Source organism: Trachemys scripta, chromosome 4 (assembly GCF_013100865.1).
Source record: "Trachemys scripta elegans isolate TJP31775 chromosome 4, CAS_Tse_1.0, whole genome shotgun sequence".
NCBI lineage: Eukaryota > Metazoa > Chordata > Testudines > Emydidae > Trachemys > Trachemys scripta.
The window spans coordinates 31,306,886-31,329,581 of NC_048301.1; the positions used below are offsets into that span (position 1 = coordinate 31,306,886).

The following is a 22,696-nucleotide window of genomic DNA, read 5'->3' on the forward strand; positions in this document are numbered from 1 at the left end:
ATTATCACTTCAACAGTCTCTGAATCCAAGTGCTTAAGTGACTTCCACCAGTTCACTGGTGTGACTTTCTTTAAAACATCATCAGCAAACATATCTTTCTTGAATGGGTCACTCTTAGCTCTGAAGTTTATTATAGTTGGCATTATGGAGGGATGATTGCTGGATGTCCATGTCATAACCAACTTCTCTTCTTCACCAGTACCCTGGTACTGAGTATTGAGAATATTTGGAAGAAAATGAGCTGAAGATAGTGTTTGTCCCATTCGTTTTTTTAATGTTTGTAATTTAACTCTGTTATTGCATATTTCTCTTTTTAAGATCTCACTCAGTTCCTTCCAAATTTCAACAGTGTCAGCAATAAAACAGCTATTTTCCTGCATTTTGTTCAAGGCTACAGAAATAGGCTTCAGGGTACTCAGCATGTGTTAAACATTTCTCTTAAGCCCAATGTTGAGAACTTTGGCTGTGACAGTGCCATCTATTTTTTCACAATTTTGTTCACAGACTGTCATCAGATTAGGCCAGTTCTTGATATAGTGCTCAAAAAAGTCCACTACTGATTTCCATCGCACGTCTTGTGAGAAAGCGTGGTTCTTCTCACTTTTTTTCAGAGCAGCTGCTGCAAAGTGGTTGTTAGGGAAGTATTTTGCAATTTCAACATTAGCCTTTATTTCTGGAACGCTGACATTTTTCTGCAACCGTATGTTATTAGCTTGGGATTCTCTTCTAAATAATTTCTTCTCCTCTGGGATACATTTGCAGCATTGTCTGTTACCCAGCTGCATACTAGAGATTTGAATTTTTTTTTCACAGTTTGTTATAGCTTTTCCTGCTACTTCTTGTAAGTATTCTGCTGTGTGTACATTTCCTGATGTATCAATTGTTTCTGTAAGGAAGACATTCCCTTCTTCTGTTGTCACACAAGCACATACAACTGGATCATTGTGGACGTTGCTCCACCCATCAAGACTCAGGTTAACAATTTTACCCTCTAGACCTTTTGCACACTGCTCAATTTCTCTTTCATACGCTTGATCCAGCAATTTGCCTGTGACATTTGCTCTGTTGGGTGGACTGTATCCTGGTCTTAATGACTGAACTATGTTTATGAAGTGTGGGTTCTCAATCATACGGAAAGGCAAGTTTATTGCATAAACAAACCGGGCAATTTTTTCACCAATTACCTCTTTTAGTAATCTGCTGGTTCTTATTACAAACTTATCTATGATTGTTTTTGGATAATGGAGTGTTTTTTTTCTTTTTGCAACAGGTGATATACTGTGGCTATGTGACATACATGATGTGACTGAAACACTATCACTGTCAGATAACTCTTAAACTATAGAAAATGATGATGATCTTGAAGGTGAATAGTCTTCAGAATCTTGTATTTTGATGATAGATTTTCCTAAACAAAATAAGTCACTGCAATTATTTAATTATTATTACCATACTCATTTAGTATTCTTATTGAATTCACTTGTTGGGGTAGGTAAGGTTAAGTAAAAACCTGGGTAACCACTAGCATGATATTAGGGAGGAAGGCACGGGCAGGCACTGTCTCTTCGCTTGATAGATAAAGTGCTATCCCTTTCCCTTCCCTTCTGCTTGTTAGGGATAGATAAGCGTTGCAGCTGCATTAGGAATGTGGTTGTCTAAAGAATACCCTTTGTGTTAAGAAGGGTTATCTCCCTCCTCCCTTCCTTTCCCAACTACATAAACGGGCTTGGGCTCATGGCCCCTTCCTCCCTTCCCTGTGAACTGCTCATTAAGGAAACTTGTGGCTGCAATTACTGCAAAGAAATGCATCTTCAAGATAAAAAGGTCTGTAGAACATGCTTAATGCTTTAAACAGTAAACGGGTGGGGATTAGTATATTCAGTATATGGGCGTTCATATTACTAAATAAGGGTTTTGGGGGTCTTGGAGTAAATGTAGATATTTACATATTAACTTAGATAAGAGTGTTATGTGATTAACTCAGTGCTTACTCGACAATTGGGTCGAGGGGAACAAGTACCGCAATAAAGAAGCCCGTCTACTCAATCTGCCTGCTCATTCTCTAACATTATTGACACCCAGTACTACTTTAAAGGTGAAATTGTAAAAGGAATATTTGCCTAATTCAGCCATTTATTTTTTATCACAACTGCATCTAAAATGAGTAACAACTATATTTTTTGCTCAAACATGAGAATTCAAGAATAGTCCCGAAGGAAGACAGGCAGTCCTTAAGAAAGAAGTATGAAATAAAAAAGTTTGCCAACCTGAAGATCCTGCATGTTCAGACATGTTCTTTTCATCATTTTCAGTGCAGCTTCCTCCTGAAATAGAAAAATTCTCATGATGTTATTTCATTCGGGCAACCAGGCCTTGCATTTCTTCGTTGCGCTCTTTGCATTTTGCACGCACGCCTGTCTTACCCACAGGTAGAGGAACTTCATAAAAATATTCCCAAACTGGGTCTCTTTTACGGCCTGCTGCCATTATAGGTTTTCCCTTCTAGTCAGAGAATGGGATGGTAGATCTTAAATCAATGAAGGCTACACTCAGAAAGACCTCAAGACTTCTGGACTATGCTGCTCAAACAGTTTCCCTTTTGTTTCTACTGCCTGTCCCTCCCTTCTCACATTTATCTCCAGCCTTCTTCTCCTGGTCCAGATCTCTTTCGCCCCCATCAATCTTCTATTCATTGAACTTTTTGAAATGTTGCACTTTTAGAGAGAGGTAAGGGATTGACTCTGTGTACACAAATTTGCAGAGGGACAATAGAGTTGAGGTCTGTTATTTCTCACCTCTATATATTATTTATTTATTTTAAACCATTTTTGCATGTTATCTCTGGAGACACAAATCCACAGTTTGAGAACTGCAAAACTAAGCATCACTGATGGTATCTTCTAGACTGAGCCCCATTGGGCAGGTAGAAAGATTAACCTAAATAATGTATACAGAAGCCCCTGGAAGCCCATAAAATTGGGTTCCTAATCCATGAACTATTGGAACTCATTTAGAAAACTTTTCTTAAACATTACATGAATATATTGTCTCACAGAATATAGACTATAGAATTAGAATTTATAGGCCTTATTCCATGATGAGATACATTATAGCTCAAAGATATCTTAACTAAAAATCTCTAGATAGGTTTTTTTCTCAAAAAGCATTTTATCAAAAAAATCCAATTTAAATAAAAAAAAATCCCATTTTTTTTTAATCATTAATTTTTATCCACCCTGACTTTTATCCTTTTTATGAAGAAGAGGTGGAAACACTAAGTTAATTTTAGGTTTTTAGTTGAGTTTGTGTTGTATTAAATGATTATTTTAATTGAATATGCTCTAGTAGTTTGTGTATGGTAGACAGATGGGATCTGACATTGTTGGGCTTGTTTCTCCTGGTAACCTTTCTCCATTCTCTTTTGATGCTACTGTTTATTGGGGAGATGGGGGACTTTGACTCTTCCCAAAATGTATAATGGTTTGTTAGCTGAATTAGGATATGTAGTACTTCACTTGTTCATTGTTCCTCCCACCCACCCATATATATATATATGGCGGATGGGATTTGAACATTTTCTTCCATGTTTAGTGGCTTATTGTCCGCATCGTGGCCATATTCCTTAAAGTTACTCCTCTGCTGTTTTTGAAATCACGTTTTCCTTTGAAATCAGAACATTGGGAAGTGGATGACTGTTTGGATGTACCAGGTGTACAAAGCAGCAATGAAATTATTCCTTTTACTCTGAAGTTTAGATAAGATTGTGAACTGCATGTTCTTCGCAGGCCTTTGTATGTTCCCATTCTGGGATAGAGTGCCACCTGGAGCCTCAAGGCACAAGGGGACATTCTTTGCAGGAGGGATATACAGAGGCACCGCTCAAGGATGTGCAGTTACTGATAAGTATTCTGCCTCTCTGGCATTTGGAGGGCTTACATAGTTAGCTTTTTCTTCTTGTTTTAGCTGCAACCATATTTCAAGTGATGTGTGTGTAGTATGCTTACACTTATCTCTTACTCCCCCCAAAGTATTATACTGCCAGGAGGAAATATACTTAATGTACATAATTATTTGAAGAACGTTAAAGATATAAAGAGGATCTGGTAAACAATTTCAAAAATACTGTGAGGCAAGGTGGAAAAGGGAGTTTCCTCTTCCATTCTATTTTTTCCATATGATGGCCAGATAGTGTGTATAGGGGTTGCCAATAAAAGGCCAACATATGCTAATAGTTAACCACAGTTATTTTCTATTTTATTATTTAACATTTCTATTAAGAGAAAACTGTGATATCGTTTGGCAAATATTGACTTTATAATGTCTAAAGAACAGCTTCAGAATGGAACGTGACTACATTTGCTCCAGCATTTGTGAGTTATGGTAATTTTTCCTTTCAAATATTTGTCTAAATCCGTTCAGGAGAGTATCAAGCCTAATTACTGTTGTTTTCCTGCTAGTCACCACAGTTAATGCTGTGTAGTTAACAATTTTCTATATAAAGAAATTCCACTCTTGCTCTTCTAATGACCTCATCTTAAGTTTATGCTCCCTTGTTTTTGTATTTACTCCAGCTCATACAATGCTTCCTTCGTTCTCTTTTACAATTAATATGCTGCTTACCTCAGTGAATTGCCATATGCAGAGGACAGGGATCCATTTATGTAAATTTATGACTAAAAGATTGCAGCCTTGTTAAATAACTTAACAAGATAACATCTAAAGCAGTGTTATTTATAGTTTTGAAGACTGAGCTTGCACTTCAGGAAAATGAAACTACATGGTTCTCTCTTAATCTCTCCTGCCATTTGCTTTTAAATGTCTACACATTTAATTTATATATATTTCTTTTCTCCTCTCCTCCCCTATCCTTCCAGCTAGTCTTTCACACACCCCTAGGGAGGTGTGCCCATGCTTTGGTACATGGTAATTTACCATATTATTAATATTATTACATGCTTTGATGAGCAGTAAAATGATTTAAATGTCAACATTGGGCTTGTCTCCATAGGTATAAATTCTAGTGCACACCACCATGTCATGCACTAACTGTCCATGTGGACCCTGCTGGCATGTGCTAAAAGTACCTTGCACTGAGATACTGTATAGACAAGCTCACAGTTAACTACCATTATTAGCATCTGAGATAACAGGATAGGACAGTTCACACCACTCAAACTGTTACTTCAGGCTCTCTGCAGATTTAGGCACATCTCTGTAACGTGTTTCCAGGTTTTCTTTGCAACCACAACAGCTGGAGACTTTTTTTTTTTTTTAAATGAAAGAGAACAATTGAGAGGGCTGTCTTTCCCCACAGTGTAGTTGCCAAACTTTGTTCTGCTCCATTTGGGACATTTAATGCAAACTGATTGTATATATTTGCAAATAATTTGAATATAACTCTAAATGTAAGATAGTGATCAACACACCCTTTCACAAGCAGTGGCGAGGGTGGGATGTGGAGCTGAACAAAACTTGACAGCTCTAGCTAGGCAAAGTACTTGATGGTAGTGGGTGGGGATTCTGAGTGGGTAGCTTACGAATAGGAGGGGCATGGGGTTTCTCAGGATGTAGGTGGGTGCTGCAGCTGCTGGGCATAGGGAACTCCTCATGGGATAGAGATTGTTATGGGCTCTGGGCATAGATAGGAGTTGGGGCCAGGGGGTTCTGGGGAGCAGGGGGCTCCTGGATGAATAGGTGGGTGTTGGGAGCTCCTGGAGGTACAGAAAGCTAGGGGAAGTTGGGGCAATGGTTTCTCTGTTAGGAGGATTAGCAGGTATGTTTATACCTTCCTGTGTGTGGCGCCTCGTGCTTTGGGAAAATATTAATGTAAAGACAGCATGTTCTGTTAGCAGTGGTAATGTCAGTGTATAAGGCATTGGGACTGTACAGTGCCAGTCCCCTCACGTGGATAGCCAGCTACTGGCCAGTGGGTGCCAATCTTCTTCAAGCCTGCTCTACAATCCAGCTTCTATGCATGGTGCATTTAGCTGCATTTTCTCCAAAGAATGACTGTTTGTTTTTCTCTTAGAGCAGCAATGTGAGTTAGGTAATATCTTTTATTGGACCACTTCTGTTGGTAAGCGAGAGACAAGTTGTTGCGCTTACACAGAACTCCTCTTCCATTCTTTTTCCTCTTTTTCTCTTGTCTGTTCCTGTTGCCCCTCTGTACTGTCTCTCTCACTGCAATAAATATTGATCTTTCTATTGATATATTTCAAACTAGCATTTGGTGTGCTGCCAAATCTACTCTTTCATTAATATCTCCTAACTATTTTTTGTCCCTTGTCTGAATCTTGTATTTTATTATGTATATTCTCTCTTCCTATTTTTTGTCTTTGCTTTTTAACTTCTTTGCAGTGAGTTGTAAAACCACCCATTTGCTTATACTGCTAAGCCTGTTGAAGTCCTTTTAAATTTTGTCATCCTTCATATTGGCTTGGCCCACCCAGTTTAATATCCTTAACAAAGTTATTGCTTGTATTGCATGGTCCTGCTTCTAGGCTCTTTTCAATGTATAATATAAATAAAATCGGTTCTGCTCCTGATGCTTGTATTATTCCAATAAATGTCTCCCTCCCTCTCAAGCTGCTTTAACACACAAGCATCTTCAGTTTCAGAATTCTCTTTAAGTAGCTCACCTCATGTATAAAATTTACTGAACATGTAGATTAATCTCTGCACAATACTGTATCGTATCATTCCTAAAGTAAGTCATGCCCATGCATGCCTTCCCCTTGCTAACTTATTATTTTCTCAGTAAAACAGTGTGAGGCATGTTCAGTATAATTTCCCTTTTCTGAATCCATGCTGACTCTGCTTTTCTTTCTTAGTGTCCTGTTAATCTGTCCCTGGTCAATGCTGTCTCTAACTAGTTTTCCTAGATTCCTTTCTAAAAGTGAACTGTAGAAAATTTTTTCAGAGACAAAACTTTCAATCCATTCTGCTTCCTGGAGCACTAATTATGTATGTGAATATATGCATGTTGGCAGCAACCCCTATAGTTATATTGCCTTTTGTCGAGGAGATCTAACATCTCTATTGTTTGCTGTAGTGTTTGAACTTTGACGGACACATTTATAGTAACATACATATCTGTGTAAAAATTGAATCATGGGGAGGGTACAAGTTGAATAGGTGTTAAGTAGCACGCAAAATATTTTTGTAAGAGTAGAAGAAAAGGAACATCATGGAAATGGTGGCCAGGACCAAACAAAATTTGAATGAGTACTGTTGTGCACACTTCGTCATCACCACTGAATGTAAGAGTCTAAACGATACCTTAGAGATCATTACCTTCTCTTACCCTTCACCATTTGTGATTGCTGGGTCACTCTTGCTGTCTGTCCCTTTGGTTGACTTCTCTAAGACCAGCAGTAAATGTTCTTTGGAAGGCCCCTTCTCTGGATCTTGTTCCCTGTGACTGTTCACCAGAGCTAAATTTTGAAAAGTTTGGGTTCAGTACATATTTGGTCAGGCTTTTAAATTAACTAACAGGGTTATTGTTGCAGAAGGGTATAGAGATATTTTAGAGTTTTTTAATTGGTAGAGTTATTTTTGTTAATTTTTATTATGAGGCATGCATGGGCAGATGGAAATGGAGTTGTTAAAGAAAATAGCTGTAAAACTTCACATTGGTGGTTTACTGTGAAAGTGATGAATCATAATCTGAATATTAACTGCACAATTTCTGCAGCATCGTCTCCCAATTAAGTTATGTATGTGGTGGAGAAAACCAGTGATTTTGTTCTAAAGTGCCTTACACATTTATAGTGCTTTACAAGTAATACATGATAATATTTGAGTAGGTAGCGGAAAAGTATGCTACCATAAACGCATCTTAGTAAACGGGGTAAAATGAGCCAATGAACTCAGGAAAGGAGAGGTTATATTGGGTTTAATCAATACAGAATATTTTTTTAAAAATACACTAGGGATGTAAGTTATCTTTTTCATTTAAATTTTGAATGCTGTAGAGTTTCCTGTCTTATGAATAATATTTTTACTTATCCAGAAAAAAATATACACATATAGTAGGGCAGCTCTACTCCAGATAAAACTTAGTTAAAATGAAATTGTGGGTATTAAAGCTTGGTGTTGATCTGACCAATTATAGTAGAGCCTTCTCAACCAGCAAAGTGTCTGTATAGGGCTTGCTTAGAAAAGGAGAAAGAACAGCTGTTTATAAACTTGTTCTAAACACCCTTGCTATCTTAGTCTTGGATTTCATGACCCTAGCTGGGTCCTGGGCATGTCTGAGTGTGTGTGGAGATTTGGGGAGGGTGATGGCAAAGATGAAGTAAGCATTCGGAACTGGGAAGAAAATGCTGCTGGAGTAAATTGTTTGACAAGCTAATTTCGTTATTTACTTAATTTATTTAGTAATTTTACATTTTACCTCTTTTTAGTAAGGACATTTCAGACACCAAAATCTTAAAGGATTGCATATTCAGCATTAGGAAGTTTGACAAAGCAATGTAGAAGCATTACAGAAAAATCTAATCCAAGTCCTGACATTGTGCTCGAGTGCTATGTGTTGCAATTCTTTAAACTAGCTGGAGTGTTAAGTAACTTTTAATGCAGTTTAATCTCGCTCTCTGGGTCACAGATGCTGTAATATGATATACATTTATTATTCATACAGGAGTAGAATTGACTGAGCCAGTCGGCATGTGAGGGTGCTACACCATTACTGATAAAGAACTATTCACTTTTTTCACAGTTATGCAAGTCCCTGCACTGTCTGTGGCTGGCTGATTTCATAATCAATATACAGTTATTTCTCAGCTTTATAGTATGTGGATCCCTCTTCTCTTAAAGGCTGATAGCCATTATCTAGTGGGGGGGATTTGTTTGATCACTACGTGGTTATTTCTCAGTAACTGCACAGTAAATGTGCAAATCGTTCTCAGGCTACTATAATCCCACTACTCTGATTGGCTCATATATTCAGTTTTAAGATGCTTGCCTGCAACATAGATGCTGCGTCAGTCTCTTCTCCCACTTCACTTGATGCAGAAAACAACCCCCTCTCCACATACACACACACACACCCTCCAAAAGAAAATAGGACTTTTAAATTCTTCTGGTAAATCTTATTGTTTGTTTTCGGTTTAAGTTTTTGAAACCATTTGGTTCATTTCCCTCCTTTCTCTTGTCCCTTCCCTTCTTCCTATGGCAGCGAGGCTCTATTCCCAGAACAATTAATATATTTGTGTGTGTGTTTATATTGGGGTTTATCCCAGCCATGCCCTCTTAATTAAATTTTGAAACACAATTTAAACAAAATAGATTGTGGGTTTTCTGGAGGACAGAGCCTTGCATACCTGTAATGAGGGAAGAAAAGTTGGGAAAGCAAAGATGGAGAGAATGAGGAAGGAGGGACCAAAAGGGTTTAACTTTTATTTAAAGCAATTTGTCTCCTACATCTTTTGTTTTATAGTTTCTGCTGCTTCTATGTAAAATATGAATATTTCATTTAATGTAGGTATAATGGTAACCTGTGGATGTGCCCTGGTAACTTGTTAATAGTAGGTAGGCACTCAGTTATAAATGTTGAGTGGAATAGAAATACCTTGGTTACCTTGAATGCTGTGTATGACCATAGTTGTAAAATCATATCTATTGGATATGAAAAAGACCTACAGTATTGAGTTAATCTAGTCCATACCTGGCCTTTGCAGGATTGTTTCCTACAGTATTATTTTCAAATGCTTTGTCTAGTTTAGTTTTAAATTTAATGCTTTCAGACTCCCACCACTACTTTAGGGATACTGTTCCTAACATGTGGCATTAAGGAATGTTTCCTGATATCCAATCACATTTTTTTTCTTTTCTCAATGATAATAGATTACTCCTCCTTCTGTCTCTTATGGCCGCGCAGAACAGTTCCTCTCTCACGCTTACATTCTTAATACACTTGTAAATATTTCTTATCTCTTCTCTTTTTCCTACCCAAGTGTTGTTTAGCCTAGAGACACATTTTTAGTTCTTTTAATAGTTCTTCAAAAGTTAGTCTCTCTGGTCCCTTAATAATTTTCCTTTTCTTCAGTATACATAGAATCTTTATTGTATTGATCACTCCAAGACTGAACTAGTCTTTAGTCTTGTCAAATCTCACCAAGTATATAGAATCATAGAAGTATAGGACTGGAAGAGACCACAAGAGGTCATCTAGTCCAGTCCCCTGCCCTCAAGCCAGGACTAAGTAATAAATACACCATTCCTGGTAGGTGTTTGTCTAACCTTTCTTAAAAACCTCCAATGATGGAGATTCCACAACCTCCCTAGGCAATTTTTTCAAATACTTAACAACTCTGACAGGAAGTTTTTCCTAATGTCAAACCTAAACCTCCCTTGCTGCAATTTAAGCCCATTGCTTTATGTTCTATCCTCAGCCATTAAGGAGAACCATTTTTCACCCTCCTCCTTGGAACAACCTTCTATGTACTTGAAAACTGTTATCATGTCCCCTCTCAGCCTCCTCTTCTCCAGACTAAACAAACCCTTTCCCTCATAGGTCATTTTTTTAGACTTTTAATCATTTTTGTTGCTCTTCTCTGGACTTTCTCCAATTTATCCACATCTTTCCTGAAATGTGGTGCCCAGAACTGTATATAGTACTCTAGTTGAGGCCTATCAGCACAGAGTAGAGTGCAAAAATTACTTCTTGTGTCTTGTTTATAACACTCCTGCTAATACATCCCAGAATGATCGCGTTTTTTGCAACAGCACTACACTGTTGACTCATATTTAGCTTGTGGGTCACTATGATACCCAGATCCCTTTCCGCAGTACTCCTTCCTAGGCAGTCATTTCCCATTTTATGTGTGCAACTGATTGTTCCTTCCGAAGTGGAGCATTTTGCATTTGTCCTTATTGAATTTCATCCTATTTCCTTTAGACCATTTCTCCAGTTTGTCCAGATCATTTTGAATTTTAATCCTATCCTCCAAAACACTTGCAACCCCTCCCAGCTTGGTATCTTCCACAAACTTTATAAGTGTACTCTATGCCTTTATCAAAATCATTTATGAAGATATTAAACAGAACTGGACCCAGGGCAGATCCATGTGGGACCCCACTTGCTATGCTTTTTCAGCTTGACTGTGTACCATAGATAGCTACAGTGGAACCTCAGAGTTGTGAACATCAGAGTTACAAACTGACCAATCAACCACACACCTCATTTGGAACTGGAAGTACGCAATCAGACAGCCACAGAGCACCTCCGCCCCTTCCCCCAACCCCCAAAAAAGCACATGCAGTCCAGTCCAGTGCAGAGAAAATTAAAAAAAAAAAAAAAAAAAATTGATGAGGTAAGGAAACTGTTTCTGAGCTTGTTTCGTTTACATTAAGGTGGTTAAAAGCAGTGTTTTTCTTCTGCATTGTAAAGTTTCAAAGCTGTATTAAGTCAATGGTCAATTGTAATCTTTTGAAAGAAGAACCATAACGTTTTGTTCAGAGTTACGAACATTTCAGAGTTATGAACAACCTCCATTCCTGAGGTATACATAACTCTGAGGTTTTACTGTACTCTCTGGGAATGGTTTTATAATGGTTCCCATATTATAGTAGCTCCATCTAGGCTGTATTTCCCTAGTTTGTTTATGAGAGGGTCATGCAAGACAGTATCAAAAGCCTGACTAAAGTCAAGATATACCACATCTATCATTCCCCCCATCCACCAAGCTTGTTATCATGTATGGTAATACTGTGCTCCATTTGGAGACTCCTGCTAAACATAGGTGAAATTGACATGTTCATGTAACTCTAAGGATTTGTTATTTTTGTATATTTTACAGTAGTGCACAGAGTATCTTTTGATTTCTTAATTTTTTATTTTGTTTTGTGAGCAGTTGAGGAATACTGCCTGGGGTTTTCAGAGGAACCTAAGGAGTGATCTACACACTAATTTGCACTGCCCACGCACAGATTTGAACCAAAATAACTAAAGTGCTTGCATCTTTTGTTGTCTGGATGCAAGTTTTTGTCTTGATCATCCCTCAGGGAGTTAGCTACCAATTCTCTGAGTTTCAGTGGGAGTCCGGTGCCTAATACCCTTCAGCTCATTTGAAAATTCCGGTCACCGTTCTCAGTCATTCACCAGTACCAGTCCAGATGGACGAGTCGAGCTTCCTTTACCTAGCAGCTTGAAAACAGAAAATAAAATTTGGGGCTATATTTTAAAAATAAATCATGCACAATTGGAAAGGCCTGACTCTTGTGCCCACATAGCTAATGTGCATATTGGGGTATGCATACACACACAACCAGAGACAGAACTGACTGTCTGTGCATGCCGATTCCCAAGTTGCCAATTCTTAAATTACTGAAAATCTCTATCTGTTGTGAGTGAATGTTAACAGTTGTGTTACTGCTCTGTATATTGAATGGTTGAATGGAATTTGCTTTTATAATGCATTTCATTCACACAGGATCTCAAAATTCTTTACAGACACTGTACAGATGTTACAATGAACAAGTAAATTGACATTTGCCACTGCAACTCTACATCAGTAAGGGTGGGGCTATTAAAATTAAACCATGTCTTTTTGAAGTTGCTGGTGAAAGTATGTAACTGTTAACGGAAAAAATCTCTCCCTTTGAGCACCCAAGAAACTAGTAAAACAAATATATGAAATGTACTTTACTAAAGGTGAAACCTAAAACATTGTTAAAGGTAAGTTTTGCTTCAGTTTTTTTCCTCTCAAAGCATTTAGCTCAATTCTTGAGTTATTTATCCCTTTGTACTTTGTAATAGTTTGTATAGAAGATGCTGTGCAAACTTAAATTGTATTCCTGTGGTTTTGTGCTGTGAAACAATGTTAAATGCTTTATGAAGCAAAGACTAGTTATGTATTTTTTCAGTTTTCTTACATAACCTAATTGTGTTTTCCATGAAACAGTAGAATCTGATTGTCACACACTCCATTCTATTCTTTTCCTATTGGTTAGCAAAGATGTAATAACAGGTAATTTAGTGAGGTCTCATGCCACTTCTCCAAGATTCTTTTTACAGAATATACTATAGAACACAATATAATAGATTTCATATATAAAGTTTTTATTAATGACATAAATGAACAAAGTTCATTTTGTGTTATATTATCTGTTTTGTTTTTAAACACACATTTGCTAATTCTCAAAATTAACTAATTAGCAATGGGGTTTTTAATTAGTGTGAATTAGCTGAGATTCTGCTGTTTCCATATTTCATTTGTTGTAACAAGTCAGTCTTCCAGAGAGTTATATGTTTTGGATCATTTCTGCTGCTCTTTTGACAGATTCATAGAGAGTATTGCATTCTTAGGACTGTTTTCATCTTGATTTTTAGATTAACTAACGTGCCCCCTACAACAACCTATCTCCCCCACATGCTCATTTAGAACAGAAGACTGGGACTCAGGACTCTTGCATTCTGTTCCTGGCTCTGCTGCTGATTTGGTGTGTGATCTTGGCAAAAATCGTTTATGTTCTGATTTTCAAAAATGGTGAACAGCTGCAGTGCTTCCTGCTAACATTCTGTGCCTCATTTTCCTCACATGTAAAATCAGTATAGTAATGCCTATTGCACACAGGTATTTTATGTGTTAATATATGTGAAGAGCATTGGGACCTTTGGGTGGTCAAAGTACAAAGTATTATTTTTCTTAGAGGAGATGCATACTGAACCAAAAACTATGTAAACCATGATAAATCTTTACCTGTTTACCTAAAACCAGGCTCCAGCAATATCTGAAATTATTGATTCTCATAAATGGATCATTATTTCTCATATCATTGGTATATGGTTTTATCACATACTGATCCACTTTGAGCAGCTGTTCATAGGTATGTATGGATATAGTTGATACTAAACTTATTTTCCTTTTGTTGAGTCAATTTTTGCTGGTGAAGGGTGTCATATTGGTTACCCTAGAGCAGGGGTTCTCATAACAAATGTTTTGGTGGCCTCAGAGTGCAGCCACAAATTCTTGCTTGTGGCGGCTCTGACAATTTTTCCTAAAATACTAAATTAAGTTCAGGAAAAACAAATTAATATGCACACATACGTGTCCAAATCATTGTAATTTATTTATATAGGGGTTGGGTTTTTGTGTGTGTGTTCTTTTTTTTTTTTTTTTTTTTTGCCAGACTTCAATAATAAAAATAATGTACAGTTGTCTCTATTATTTACTGGACCGAAACAGAATAGAAACACAAATAAGGTGTTTTGCATGTTTTGCTTTTTTGGTTGATTTTTTTTTTCAGACTTGCTAGCTAGTAAGTCTGCTACTATGAAAATTGATAGTTGTATATTTGTTAATATCACTTTTCACAGCAAACTTACTCAGCCTTGGCAAGCTGGGGGGCAAATTAAGCTCTGGTTGGAGGGGGGGCAGGGATGATGGGAGAGCTGGGTGGAGGGATGGAGGAGGCAGCGGGGGTCAGGGCGATCGGGGGGTGAGCCTGGGGTCCCACTGCACAGATGGGGGGAGGAGGAGGCAGTGGGGTCAGGGGCGGTGTAGGGGGATGAGTCCAGGGCTGAAGCCTACTATCCCACTGCACAGCTAGGGACTAGAGGAGGCAGTGGGGTCAGGGGCAACATGGGGGAGGAGGAGGGGTGAGTCCAGGACCAGAGTCTGAAGCCCAGAGGCTGGGGGATGGAGCCCACTGCTGCACGTCTAGAGCCTGCTGCCCACCCCAGGGCTGAAGCCCAAGCCCCACCACCCCGGAAAGATGGAAAACTCACACGGGTTACCTGCTCCTACAGTGTTTGGGCCTCCAGAAGAGGGTAGGGACCAACACCTCCTGGCAGCCCCGGGGGAGGGACCACTGCTTCTCCCCACTCCCATTGTCTCCCAGGAGGCTGTGGCACAAGAAAAGCCCTTGGTGGCCACATGAGGCTATGGTGGCCACATTTGAGAGAAACTGCCCTAGAGACTGAAATTCTTGATGTACACAGAATGGGTGTGTTTGCTCATCCTTTTCCATACAGAGTCCAGGTAGAACAGATAAGCTTTACAGTGTAACCTAAAAGTAAAAAAATTCAGGTTCTGATGAAAGCGAGTCCCACAGTTGAAGACCCCTTGCTGAAAAAACAATCTGACTCCAGTCACTGTGCAGTTAAAATGGGGACTGCTTTGCACAAAGAACATTTCAGATTTCAATATATCCAAAGAAAATTGTCCTCGTTATCCTGATGGTCTTGTATTTGTTATCCCAAATACATTTAAACACTGTAATTTTATGTACTCATATGTAATATTGCAAAATTTTTGTTGTGATTGTAATAAATGCTTGTGAAACATGTATATGATGTTATCTATAAACAATGTAGGTGATGCATAATTATCTGTTTTTCCTTTAAAGTTCCATTATGTGATTTACACACTGTCATATTGGTTTAAGATGCAATTCCATATCAAATGACCATGGCTCTGAGTTAATACAAAGCATTTTTTTGATTGAATATCCATTATCTGATTTGAAACTTTATCAGAGCAAATAACAAAACGATTTTAGTATAGTATGTGCTAGAGGCTGCAGAACTCAGCTGGCTGGGTCAGTAAATGCTCACCGTCTTTCACCAGCTCATTTGGAAGTCAAGCTGTGTTGTAATAAATGGGTTGTTAATATCATAAAAAATCTTAATATATTGAAAACAGGAAAAATAGTGGAGAGAGCTGTCCAAATGATGAGAGAAGAGAAACATTTATAAGTTAGTTGGCATGCGTACAGAATTTTATATTTCCAGACTGTTTTGGGGAAAAGTTTGGATTAAGAATACTGCTACTCTGCATGTATATAGTACTTTTCATCTCATGTTTTGATGTCTCTTGTCAAAAATGATGTAAGTATTAAGTGGAAGAAGTTGAGACACAAAGAAATTAAACGAGTTGTACAAGGTCACACTGGAAGCCATTTGCAGAGTCAAAAATGGAACTCTGATTTCCTGCCTCCCAGTCTTCTGCTCTAACTGTACAGCTTGGTCTCCTATGTCTATATTTTTATATATAAAAGGAGTTGGAAAATTGTACTATTTTGTGAGTTAAACAAAGGAAGAGAAGCTACTGAAATTAAATGGATTTTTCCAAGTATTAGTGTTTGAAGATTTGTGTAGTATATCAGTTTTGCTTTTAAACAATGATTTAAATCAGTTTTCCCTCTCATGTCCCTTCTATCGTACAATATCCTTAATTTTCTTACTCTCTCGAGCTACCTATTATTTTTGCAAAGTTATGTTTTTTTATTTGGTTCTTTGCTGTGACCCACAGTGACAGGGCTACCTGCCAAATGAGATTTTTTTTTTTTGTAGCTAATGAATGAGATATTACAGCAGGAAAAAATTTGCTTGTATGGGTTTGACTAACAACTAAAACAGAAAAACTGTATATAAAATACTACTAAGCATGGACGGGAATACTGTCAAATTCTGTGTGTATGTGTGTACAGGAACCTGACAAGAGGAGTTGGTAGATTTAGAGAGATTCTAAGAGCTGTTGAAACAAGAACTACACAAAATCTACGAATGGTAAGTTTTACAAACGTACATTGACTGCTTAAAATCTAAATGTTGTATAAATGATAAACATACATTTATTACAGAGGGAAACAAATCAGATTACAGCATAGTAGTCTATTAGTTACTAAAACGTATACAACTTTGCTTGCAAAATTTGGGGTTAAAATAATTAGTAAAAACAGAAGAGAATGTTTGATCAGCCGTCTTTCTTCCCCTCCCTCTATTCATCTGACTTATCTTCTTTCCTTCTTTATCTGGTTGTTGTGTAAAATTAATTAGGCTTGGAACCATGATCAATATCTAATGAACATTACTGTATTTCAGCTCCGCAGAGGCATCGTTTCATCACTGTTAGGGTTCTGCACTGTCTGTTTTTGTTTTTCCAGATCACTGACTTTGAGTTCCATTTTCATGTAAATTACCTCTTTCTTCTCTCCCATAAAACTTTTTCAAAAAAGAGAAGCCATAAAGGAGATTCATATCCATATCCATATAAAGTAAACATTCACTAAACAAGTGTTAACAAGTATAAATCAAAAGTTTTCAGATAAGAATAAGGGATATACAACATTCATTACAACACATTTTGTCTTTTGTTATTCTGAACCATTTCTACAGACGTCCTAGACAAGAGTTCTAGTATGGTCTCTCCAAAACTTTCAAAACACCATTAGAAAATCAGTTGATCAGTTAGCCTTTTTTAATGAGATTTCAAAAACCACATAAATGGTGAAATATTAGACAATTAAAGGGGGCCAGTATTATTCCATGTACAGAGTGTAAATAGAAAAATAAGAAATGGAAGGTAGGTTTCTTACATTACAAGGATCAAAAAATGAAAGATGTCACTCAGACAGTGACACTTCTGGCTCAGTTGCTAACCATCTGTTGCTGGGAAATGCATGCTGAGGTTGTCCCGTTTCTATAGCAGTCCACTTCTAAGACTCTAAAAGTCAGAATTTTTTAACACTGTCATCCATAGAGGTCATTTGTAGCTAACACACACGTATAAAGCATTTAGAAAGGAATTAAGCTGATAGTTTTGGATCTGACAATCTTTTTTTATTTTAAGCTGGAGAAATAGAAATATACAGTACTCAGAACATTTTGGCCAAAAAATAAACCTTTTTTATGTTCTCTGTCTCTTATGAACTATTTCACTGATGTTCACTTGTACTTGTTTGGAGGTAGATTTTCACGTTAATATTTGTTTGTGAGTTTCTTTAAAGATCAGAGAGAATAGAATTTTTAACAATTTTTAATAGTTTTGTGGTACGTAGGAAGACAAACGAGAATCTGTAGTTTGGGGGGGGGGGAGGGTTAAACAAATTTATTCTTCAAATGTTTTATTTTCAGTCTACATAGAAATTACCAGGGGAAGAAATTAGTCATCTTTTTGAAGTAAAATATAAATAACATAATGAAAGCTATTGCAAAGAGAGTTCATTAAAGGCCATTTTGTTGAGCTCTTTAAAAATAACAATGGGATTAAAAATCTTTCGTCTACATATTGTGGTGATGATGCAATTTGAGTTATATTTTTATAGATAGTAAAAGCCCACTGAGATTTTATTTGGGGGAAGAATATAGGAAGTAATTTCCTTGCATGGTGATCATAATATACTATCAGATTCCTTCTTTTACTGAAGCTCTGTTATAGTGTTTAGGATTTCTGGGGCAGGGGAGATGGGGACTCAAGATAAACATCTGATTCAAAGCTTGCAGTGTTTGTTGCTAGTGCTGCTGTCAAAATTCAAGGGTAACAACACTATATTCCTTCTCCATGGGCCTTCAAGGGCACTCAAGCTTTCAGGATCCCAGCCATTACTTCTGGGTGGAGACTCTTTCCCTCCTGACCAGGGGTTATAAGGCTGCACCTCCCCTTGCCTTACACTATGATATCTCCAGCAAGTCAGTCTGCCTGAAGGCCAGCACCTAGGCTGTGCTTTCTCTCCAAGGGCTCTGAGCAGTACATTGCCAGCAGTTAGAAGTTAGAACACTGTTCCTTCTCAGCAGAGTGTATTTATTCTTAGGATAAAGCATCACAGAGGAAATACTTAAACAATACAAATTCTTTCACTCTACTGAATGTACCAGAAATTGCTCATCTTCCACAAGGGGAGTCTCGTAGACCAATATCTCTTCAGTAAAGGTTGGGATCTCCCTTGGACAGTCTTGTCCATTTTCTCACTCAAAATGAAGCCCCCAGTCAGTTTAAACTCAGGCTTTATATATCCTAAATTCTGTTTTTGTCTCTTGGTCTCAGAAAACCCAGTATGAACCAGTTTATGAAACCACCCCAGCGGATGGTGCTTAATTGTTCACTATCCCAGGGGTAATTGCCCCCTAATATTTTTAGTTCTTGTAGGAGCTGTAGTAAGTGTCCCCCACAGAGCAGAATAGAATCATACGTAAACCATAAATTTAATACAGTGGTCCCCAAAGATATTGCATGCGATATCTGTCACAGCTATTATTTGTATTGTGGCAGCAACGAGAGAGGCCGCAGCCAGGGTTGAGGCTGCATTGTGGTAGGCACCATTTGAGCACATAGGGAAACGTTGTCCCATCACAAAGAATTTACAATCTAAGGCCCTGATACTCATACATATGAATAATCAAATAGACTTTAATGGAAGACTTGCATATGTAAAACTACATTGTGCATACACATTTGTAGAAGAGGACATAGAGAACAGAAAGAAAAGGGCAACGGTGGTAGATAATCTGTGTAACAACTTGTTCCTATGTGCACAGTTTGATGGCAAAATTATTGATATCATACAAAGGAACTAAAATTTCAGGCCCTGTGAACCAAAACATGTAATTTTAATAGAAAATTACATTTTTACTGGGTTTGAATTGATGAAGTTAAGGATTCAAATTAAGCCTTCATGGCAGTAATGACTGTAATGTAGAATAACAGAAAACACACCTGAATTTAAGTGATTTTTAGGTATGTTAACATATTTTGATATGTTTCTTCAAATATCTGGGATTTACCCATTAAAGTTCTGTCAAACAGTTTTGAAAGCTTTTTGTTGCGGTCTTCTATAGAAGCAAACTGGACATTGTGCCTTTCATTCCTGGTGTGCAGGGCATTCTGAGTTTTTCAGGCCAATGGAAAAATATGTGGTGGTCATGTCATCTGTTTGTTCATTTTTTGCATGAAGTGAAAAAATAAAGGAAGATGGGAATTCTCAATAATGAATAGACTGAGAATAGAAACCTTTTTGACCAAAATCATATTGAACGTGACTAGTCCTCATTTGACAAAATCCCAGTTTTTGAAGACTTCCTGTTCAGCATTTCTAGGATAAAATATTTTTCTGTTTTTCTTTCACAGACAATAGCCAGGCAGTTAGCTGAAATTTTGTTACGAGGTATGTGTGAACAGAGTTACTGGAATCCACTGGAAGACCCTCCTCACCAGTCACCTCTTGATGATCCACTTCGGAAAGGCTCAAATACTAAAAATTACGCACTCAGCAGAAGACCTCGGGTGTACACTGGAGAAAAGTATGGAATGAGTTCTTCATATCACTACTGGTTCTCTAATTATGATTGTTCTATCTAGTAAATATCTTATTTATATTATTGACAAGGAAAGAGGCATTTCAAAAACGATAAGGGCACAGTCCTGTCTTATACTGTTGAGGAGAAAGTTAGGAGATCCTCTTTCCTCAGAAAGCAGAAGAGTAGAACCTTTTCCTAATGCTGCAGAGCCCACTATAGGAAGTGAGCCTGACTATCCAGCGAGCCAGCATATCTGTCAGGGCTGGGCCATGGGCAGCGAGTGTGCACTGGTCAGTTACCAAGTTGCAGTCAGGTGATGGGTAGAGAAGTTGAGATTGAGCCAAGTCAGGATCAGGCACTGAGTTGCAAGCAGGAGGGAAGTAGTGGTGACAGGGTCGAGCGGGGTCTGGATACCAATAAGAGAGAGTCAGGTTCCAGGAAGTGAGTGCCTGAGTTGGAGTTTCACAGTAAGGCGAGGTCTGGAGCAGAGGCACGCGTGTGGTCTGCATCATTGCTCAGACAGCTCCCTGTAATGGGTTCTTGGTTTATATACCAGGATGGGCCAATCAGTGTACTACAGGGGTGAGGTGCCACTCAAGCCCCACTGGGCGGTACTTCCTGTAGTGTCTAGCTTCACAGGTTCCACCACCAGCCCCCTGGCCTGAGCTCTGATGGCGATATGGAAGTGACAGTGGCCAAGAACCTTCCTGGTTTTAGTCCTAAGGTGCTTACAACATCATTTATCAGAGGAGTGGAGGTTTATGGGTTCAGTTTAACTAGTGCACATGCTGTGGTCAGTAGCACACGTTAGCTGGGGTACATCGGTGATCACAGTGAGCCTGGCAGTGTGTCTTCCCCCCCACCTTGAGCTATCTTGTCATGCACCACTCCACTGCTCTTGACATCTGTAGTTTGAGCAACTCCCTTGGGAAAGGCAGGATTTCTCTCTGGATGATTTGAAACTACACAATTGCTATTTGCTCCTTTTTAGAAACAAAAAATTGAAGATATGGAGGCAGGCTTGTGTGTTTTTGTCATACAAACTGGATAACAAGTAAATCCCTTTAGATATTAAAGCTGTACAATTTTTGTGCTGTTTCTAGACCTGTATATTCTGTAGCACTAGAGAAAGCAATGATAGAGAAAGCAATAGGGAGATTCATTATGTCTCAGTGACAGATTTGAAAAACATTTGTAGCACTTTGCACAGGGAGTATATTTCCCAAGGCAGCTGCCTCTTAATCCTCTTAAGCCAACCCTGGCATTTCTCTGCTGTGTCAGCTCGTTGTTGAGTTTGCTTTTCTTCCATTTAGTAAGGCAGGTGGTATGGTATTACATGGCTCTCTGTGCTGATTTGCGTTTAGCTTTGATTTCTCCCCCTCTCTACCCCCGAAAACCCCCCACCTTCACTGTTTGAAGAACATGATTTCCACTTCCTCATGTCTCACTCCTTCTGTCCTGATCACAGCTAGTAATGTAATGAATGTGGGTAACTATTTTCTGGAACTTATTTTTTCTCTTCAAAGGTAACAGTTCTTCAAGTAGTGTCCCTATGGGTGCTCCACTTTACTTCAGGAGTGCACATGCCCCAGGCACCTTTGATTGGAGATTTTAGGTAGCAGCTCCAGTTTGGCCTGCGCATGCATTCCAGACCTTCTTGTGCCCTATACTTAGGACATATAGACTTGCATGGGGGAGCCACTCTCAGTTCCTTCTCAACCGCCCTATAGCCTGACACAGAGCATTTGGTGTACCCCTTTTTAGCAGTAGCTAGCCTTCAGCCCTTTGGATCGTCTAGGTCTAGTTTAGTTTTAATTTAGTTTACTTTCGTTTTTTATTTAGTTTAGTTGTATAATTACTTCATTTATTTTCTTGGGTTTATTTGGTTACATACCTCTTTCCTCTGGCTTCCCTTCTTGAGGGGTTCTCCCTCGGGGGGTTTTGGATAATAAGTAAATCCCTTTGGGTATTAAAGCAGGGGTCAGCTACTTACCAGCATAGAGACACCTCCTGATGCCTTCATCAAGAGTGAGGTTCTTAAGGTGAGGCAATCTCGTGTTCCCTCTCATTCGATCTGGTATGAACAGCATTAGATACCACTGCTTCTACTTTTGTGATTTCCCCCTCATTGACCATACTGGAACGCGTGGGTTGCTTGTAGTCAAGAACTTTCAAGAGCTCCCAACTATTCACATAGGGATCATCCTGGAAGACAGTCTCTGCCCCATCTCTCCCTCCTCAAGTGGGAATCTTTTGAGGAGCAGGAGGTTACAGCTGATAAGGAGGTAACAACAGAAACTAATGTCTCCTCACCTTCACCATGTGAGGCTGTGCTGCCTCCCTCACCTTCTTATGCAGATGATTTTAAATAGCTTCAAGAACTTAATAAATGGATTGACAATTCACTCCAACCCCCCCTGGAGGAGGTCCAAGATGCTCACCACATGACAACTTTTGGTTGAATGGCCTTGCTGGTGAACAAGGCTCTGCTTGAATCCACCAGACAGTCTGTCAGATTCCTGCCATGATACTGCTTACATGCAGACTAGCTGACAAAGTGTTACATCCCAGCAAAACAATGAGTTTTTATTTACACATCTTCTGCCTAATTCTTTGTTTGTGGAAGCCATCAACAAGCATGGCAAATAACACCTTACGATACGGGCTAAAAGTGCT

The 22,696-nt window shown here is 38.5% G+C and overlaps 1 protein-coding gene across 5 annotated transcripts in view; it reads left to right on the forward strand.

The window, feature by feature from the left end:
• TTC7B (tetratricopeptide repeat domain 7B) overlaps positions 1–22,696 on the forward strand; it is a 315,699-nt gene that overhangs the window by 90,043 nt on the left and 202,960 nt on the right. For all 5 annotated transcript variants that reach the window (XM_034768134.1, XM_034768135.1, XM_034768136.1 and 2 more), the window contains 2 exons: positions 16,435–16,513; positions 19,851–20,023. In XM_034768134.1, the coding sequence (XP_034624025.1) occupies positions 16,435–16,513; positions 19,851–20,023 (252 nt within the window). The remainder of the gene's footprint in view (positions 1–16,434; positions 16,514–19,850; positions 20,024–22,696) is intronic.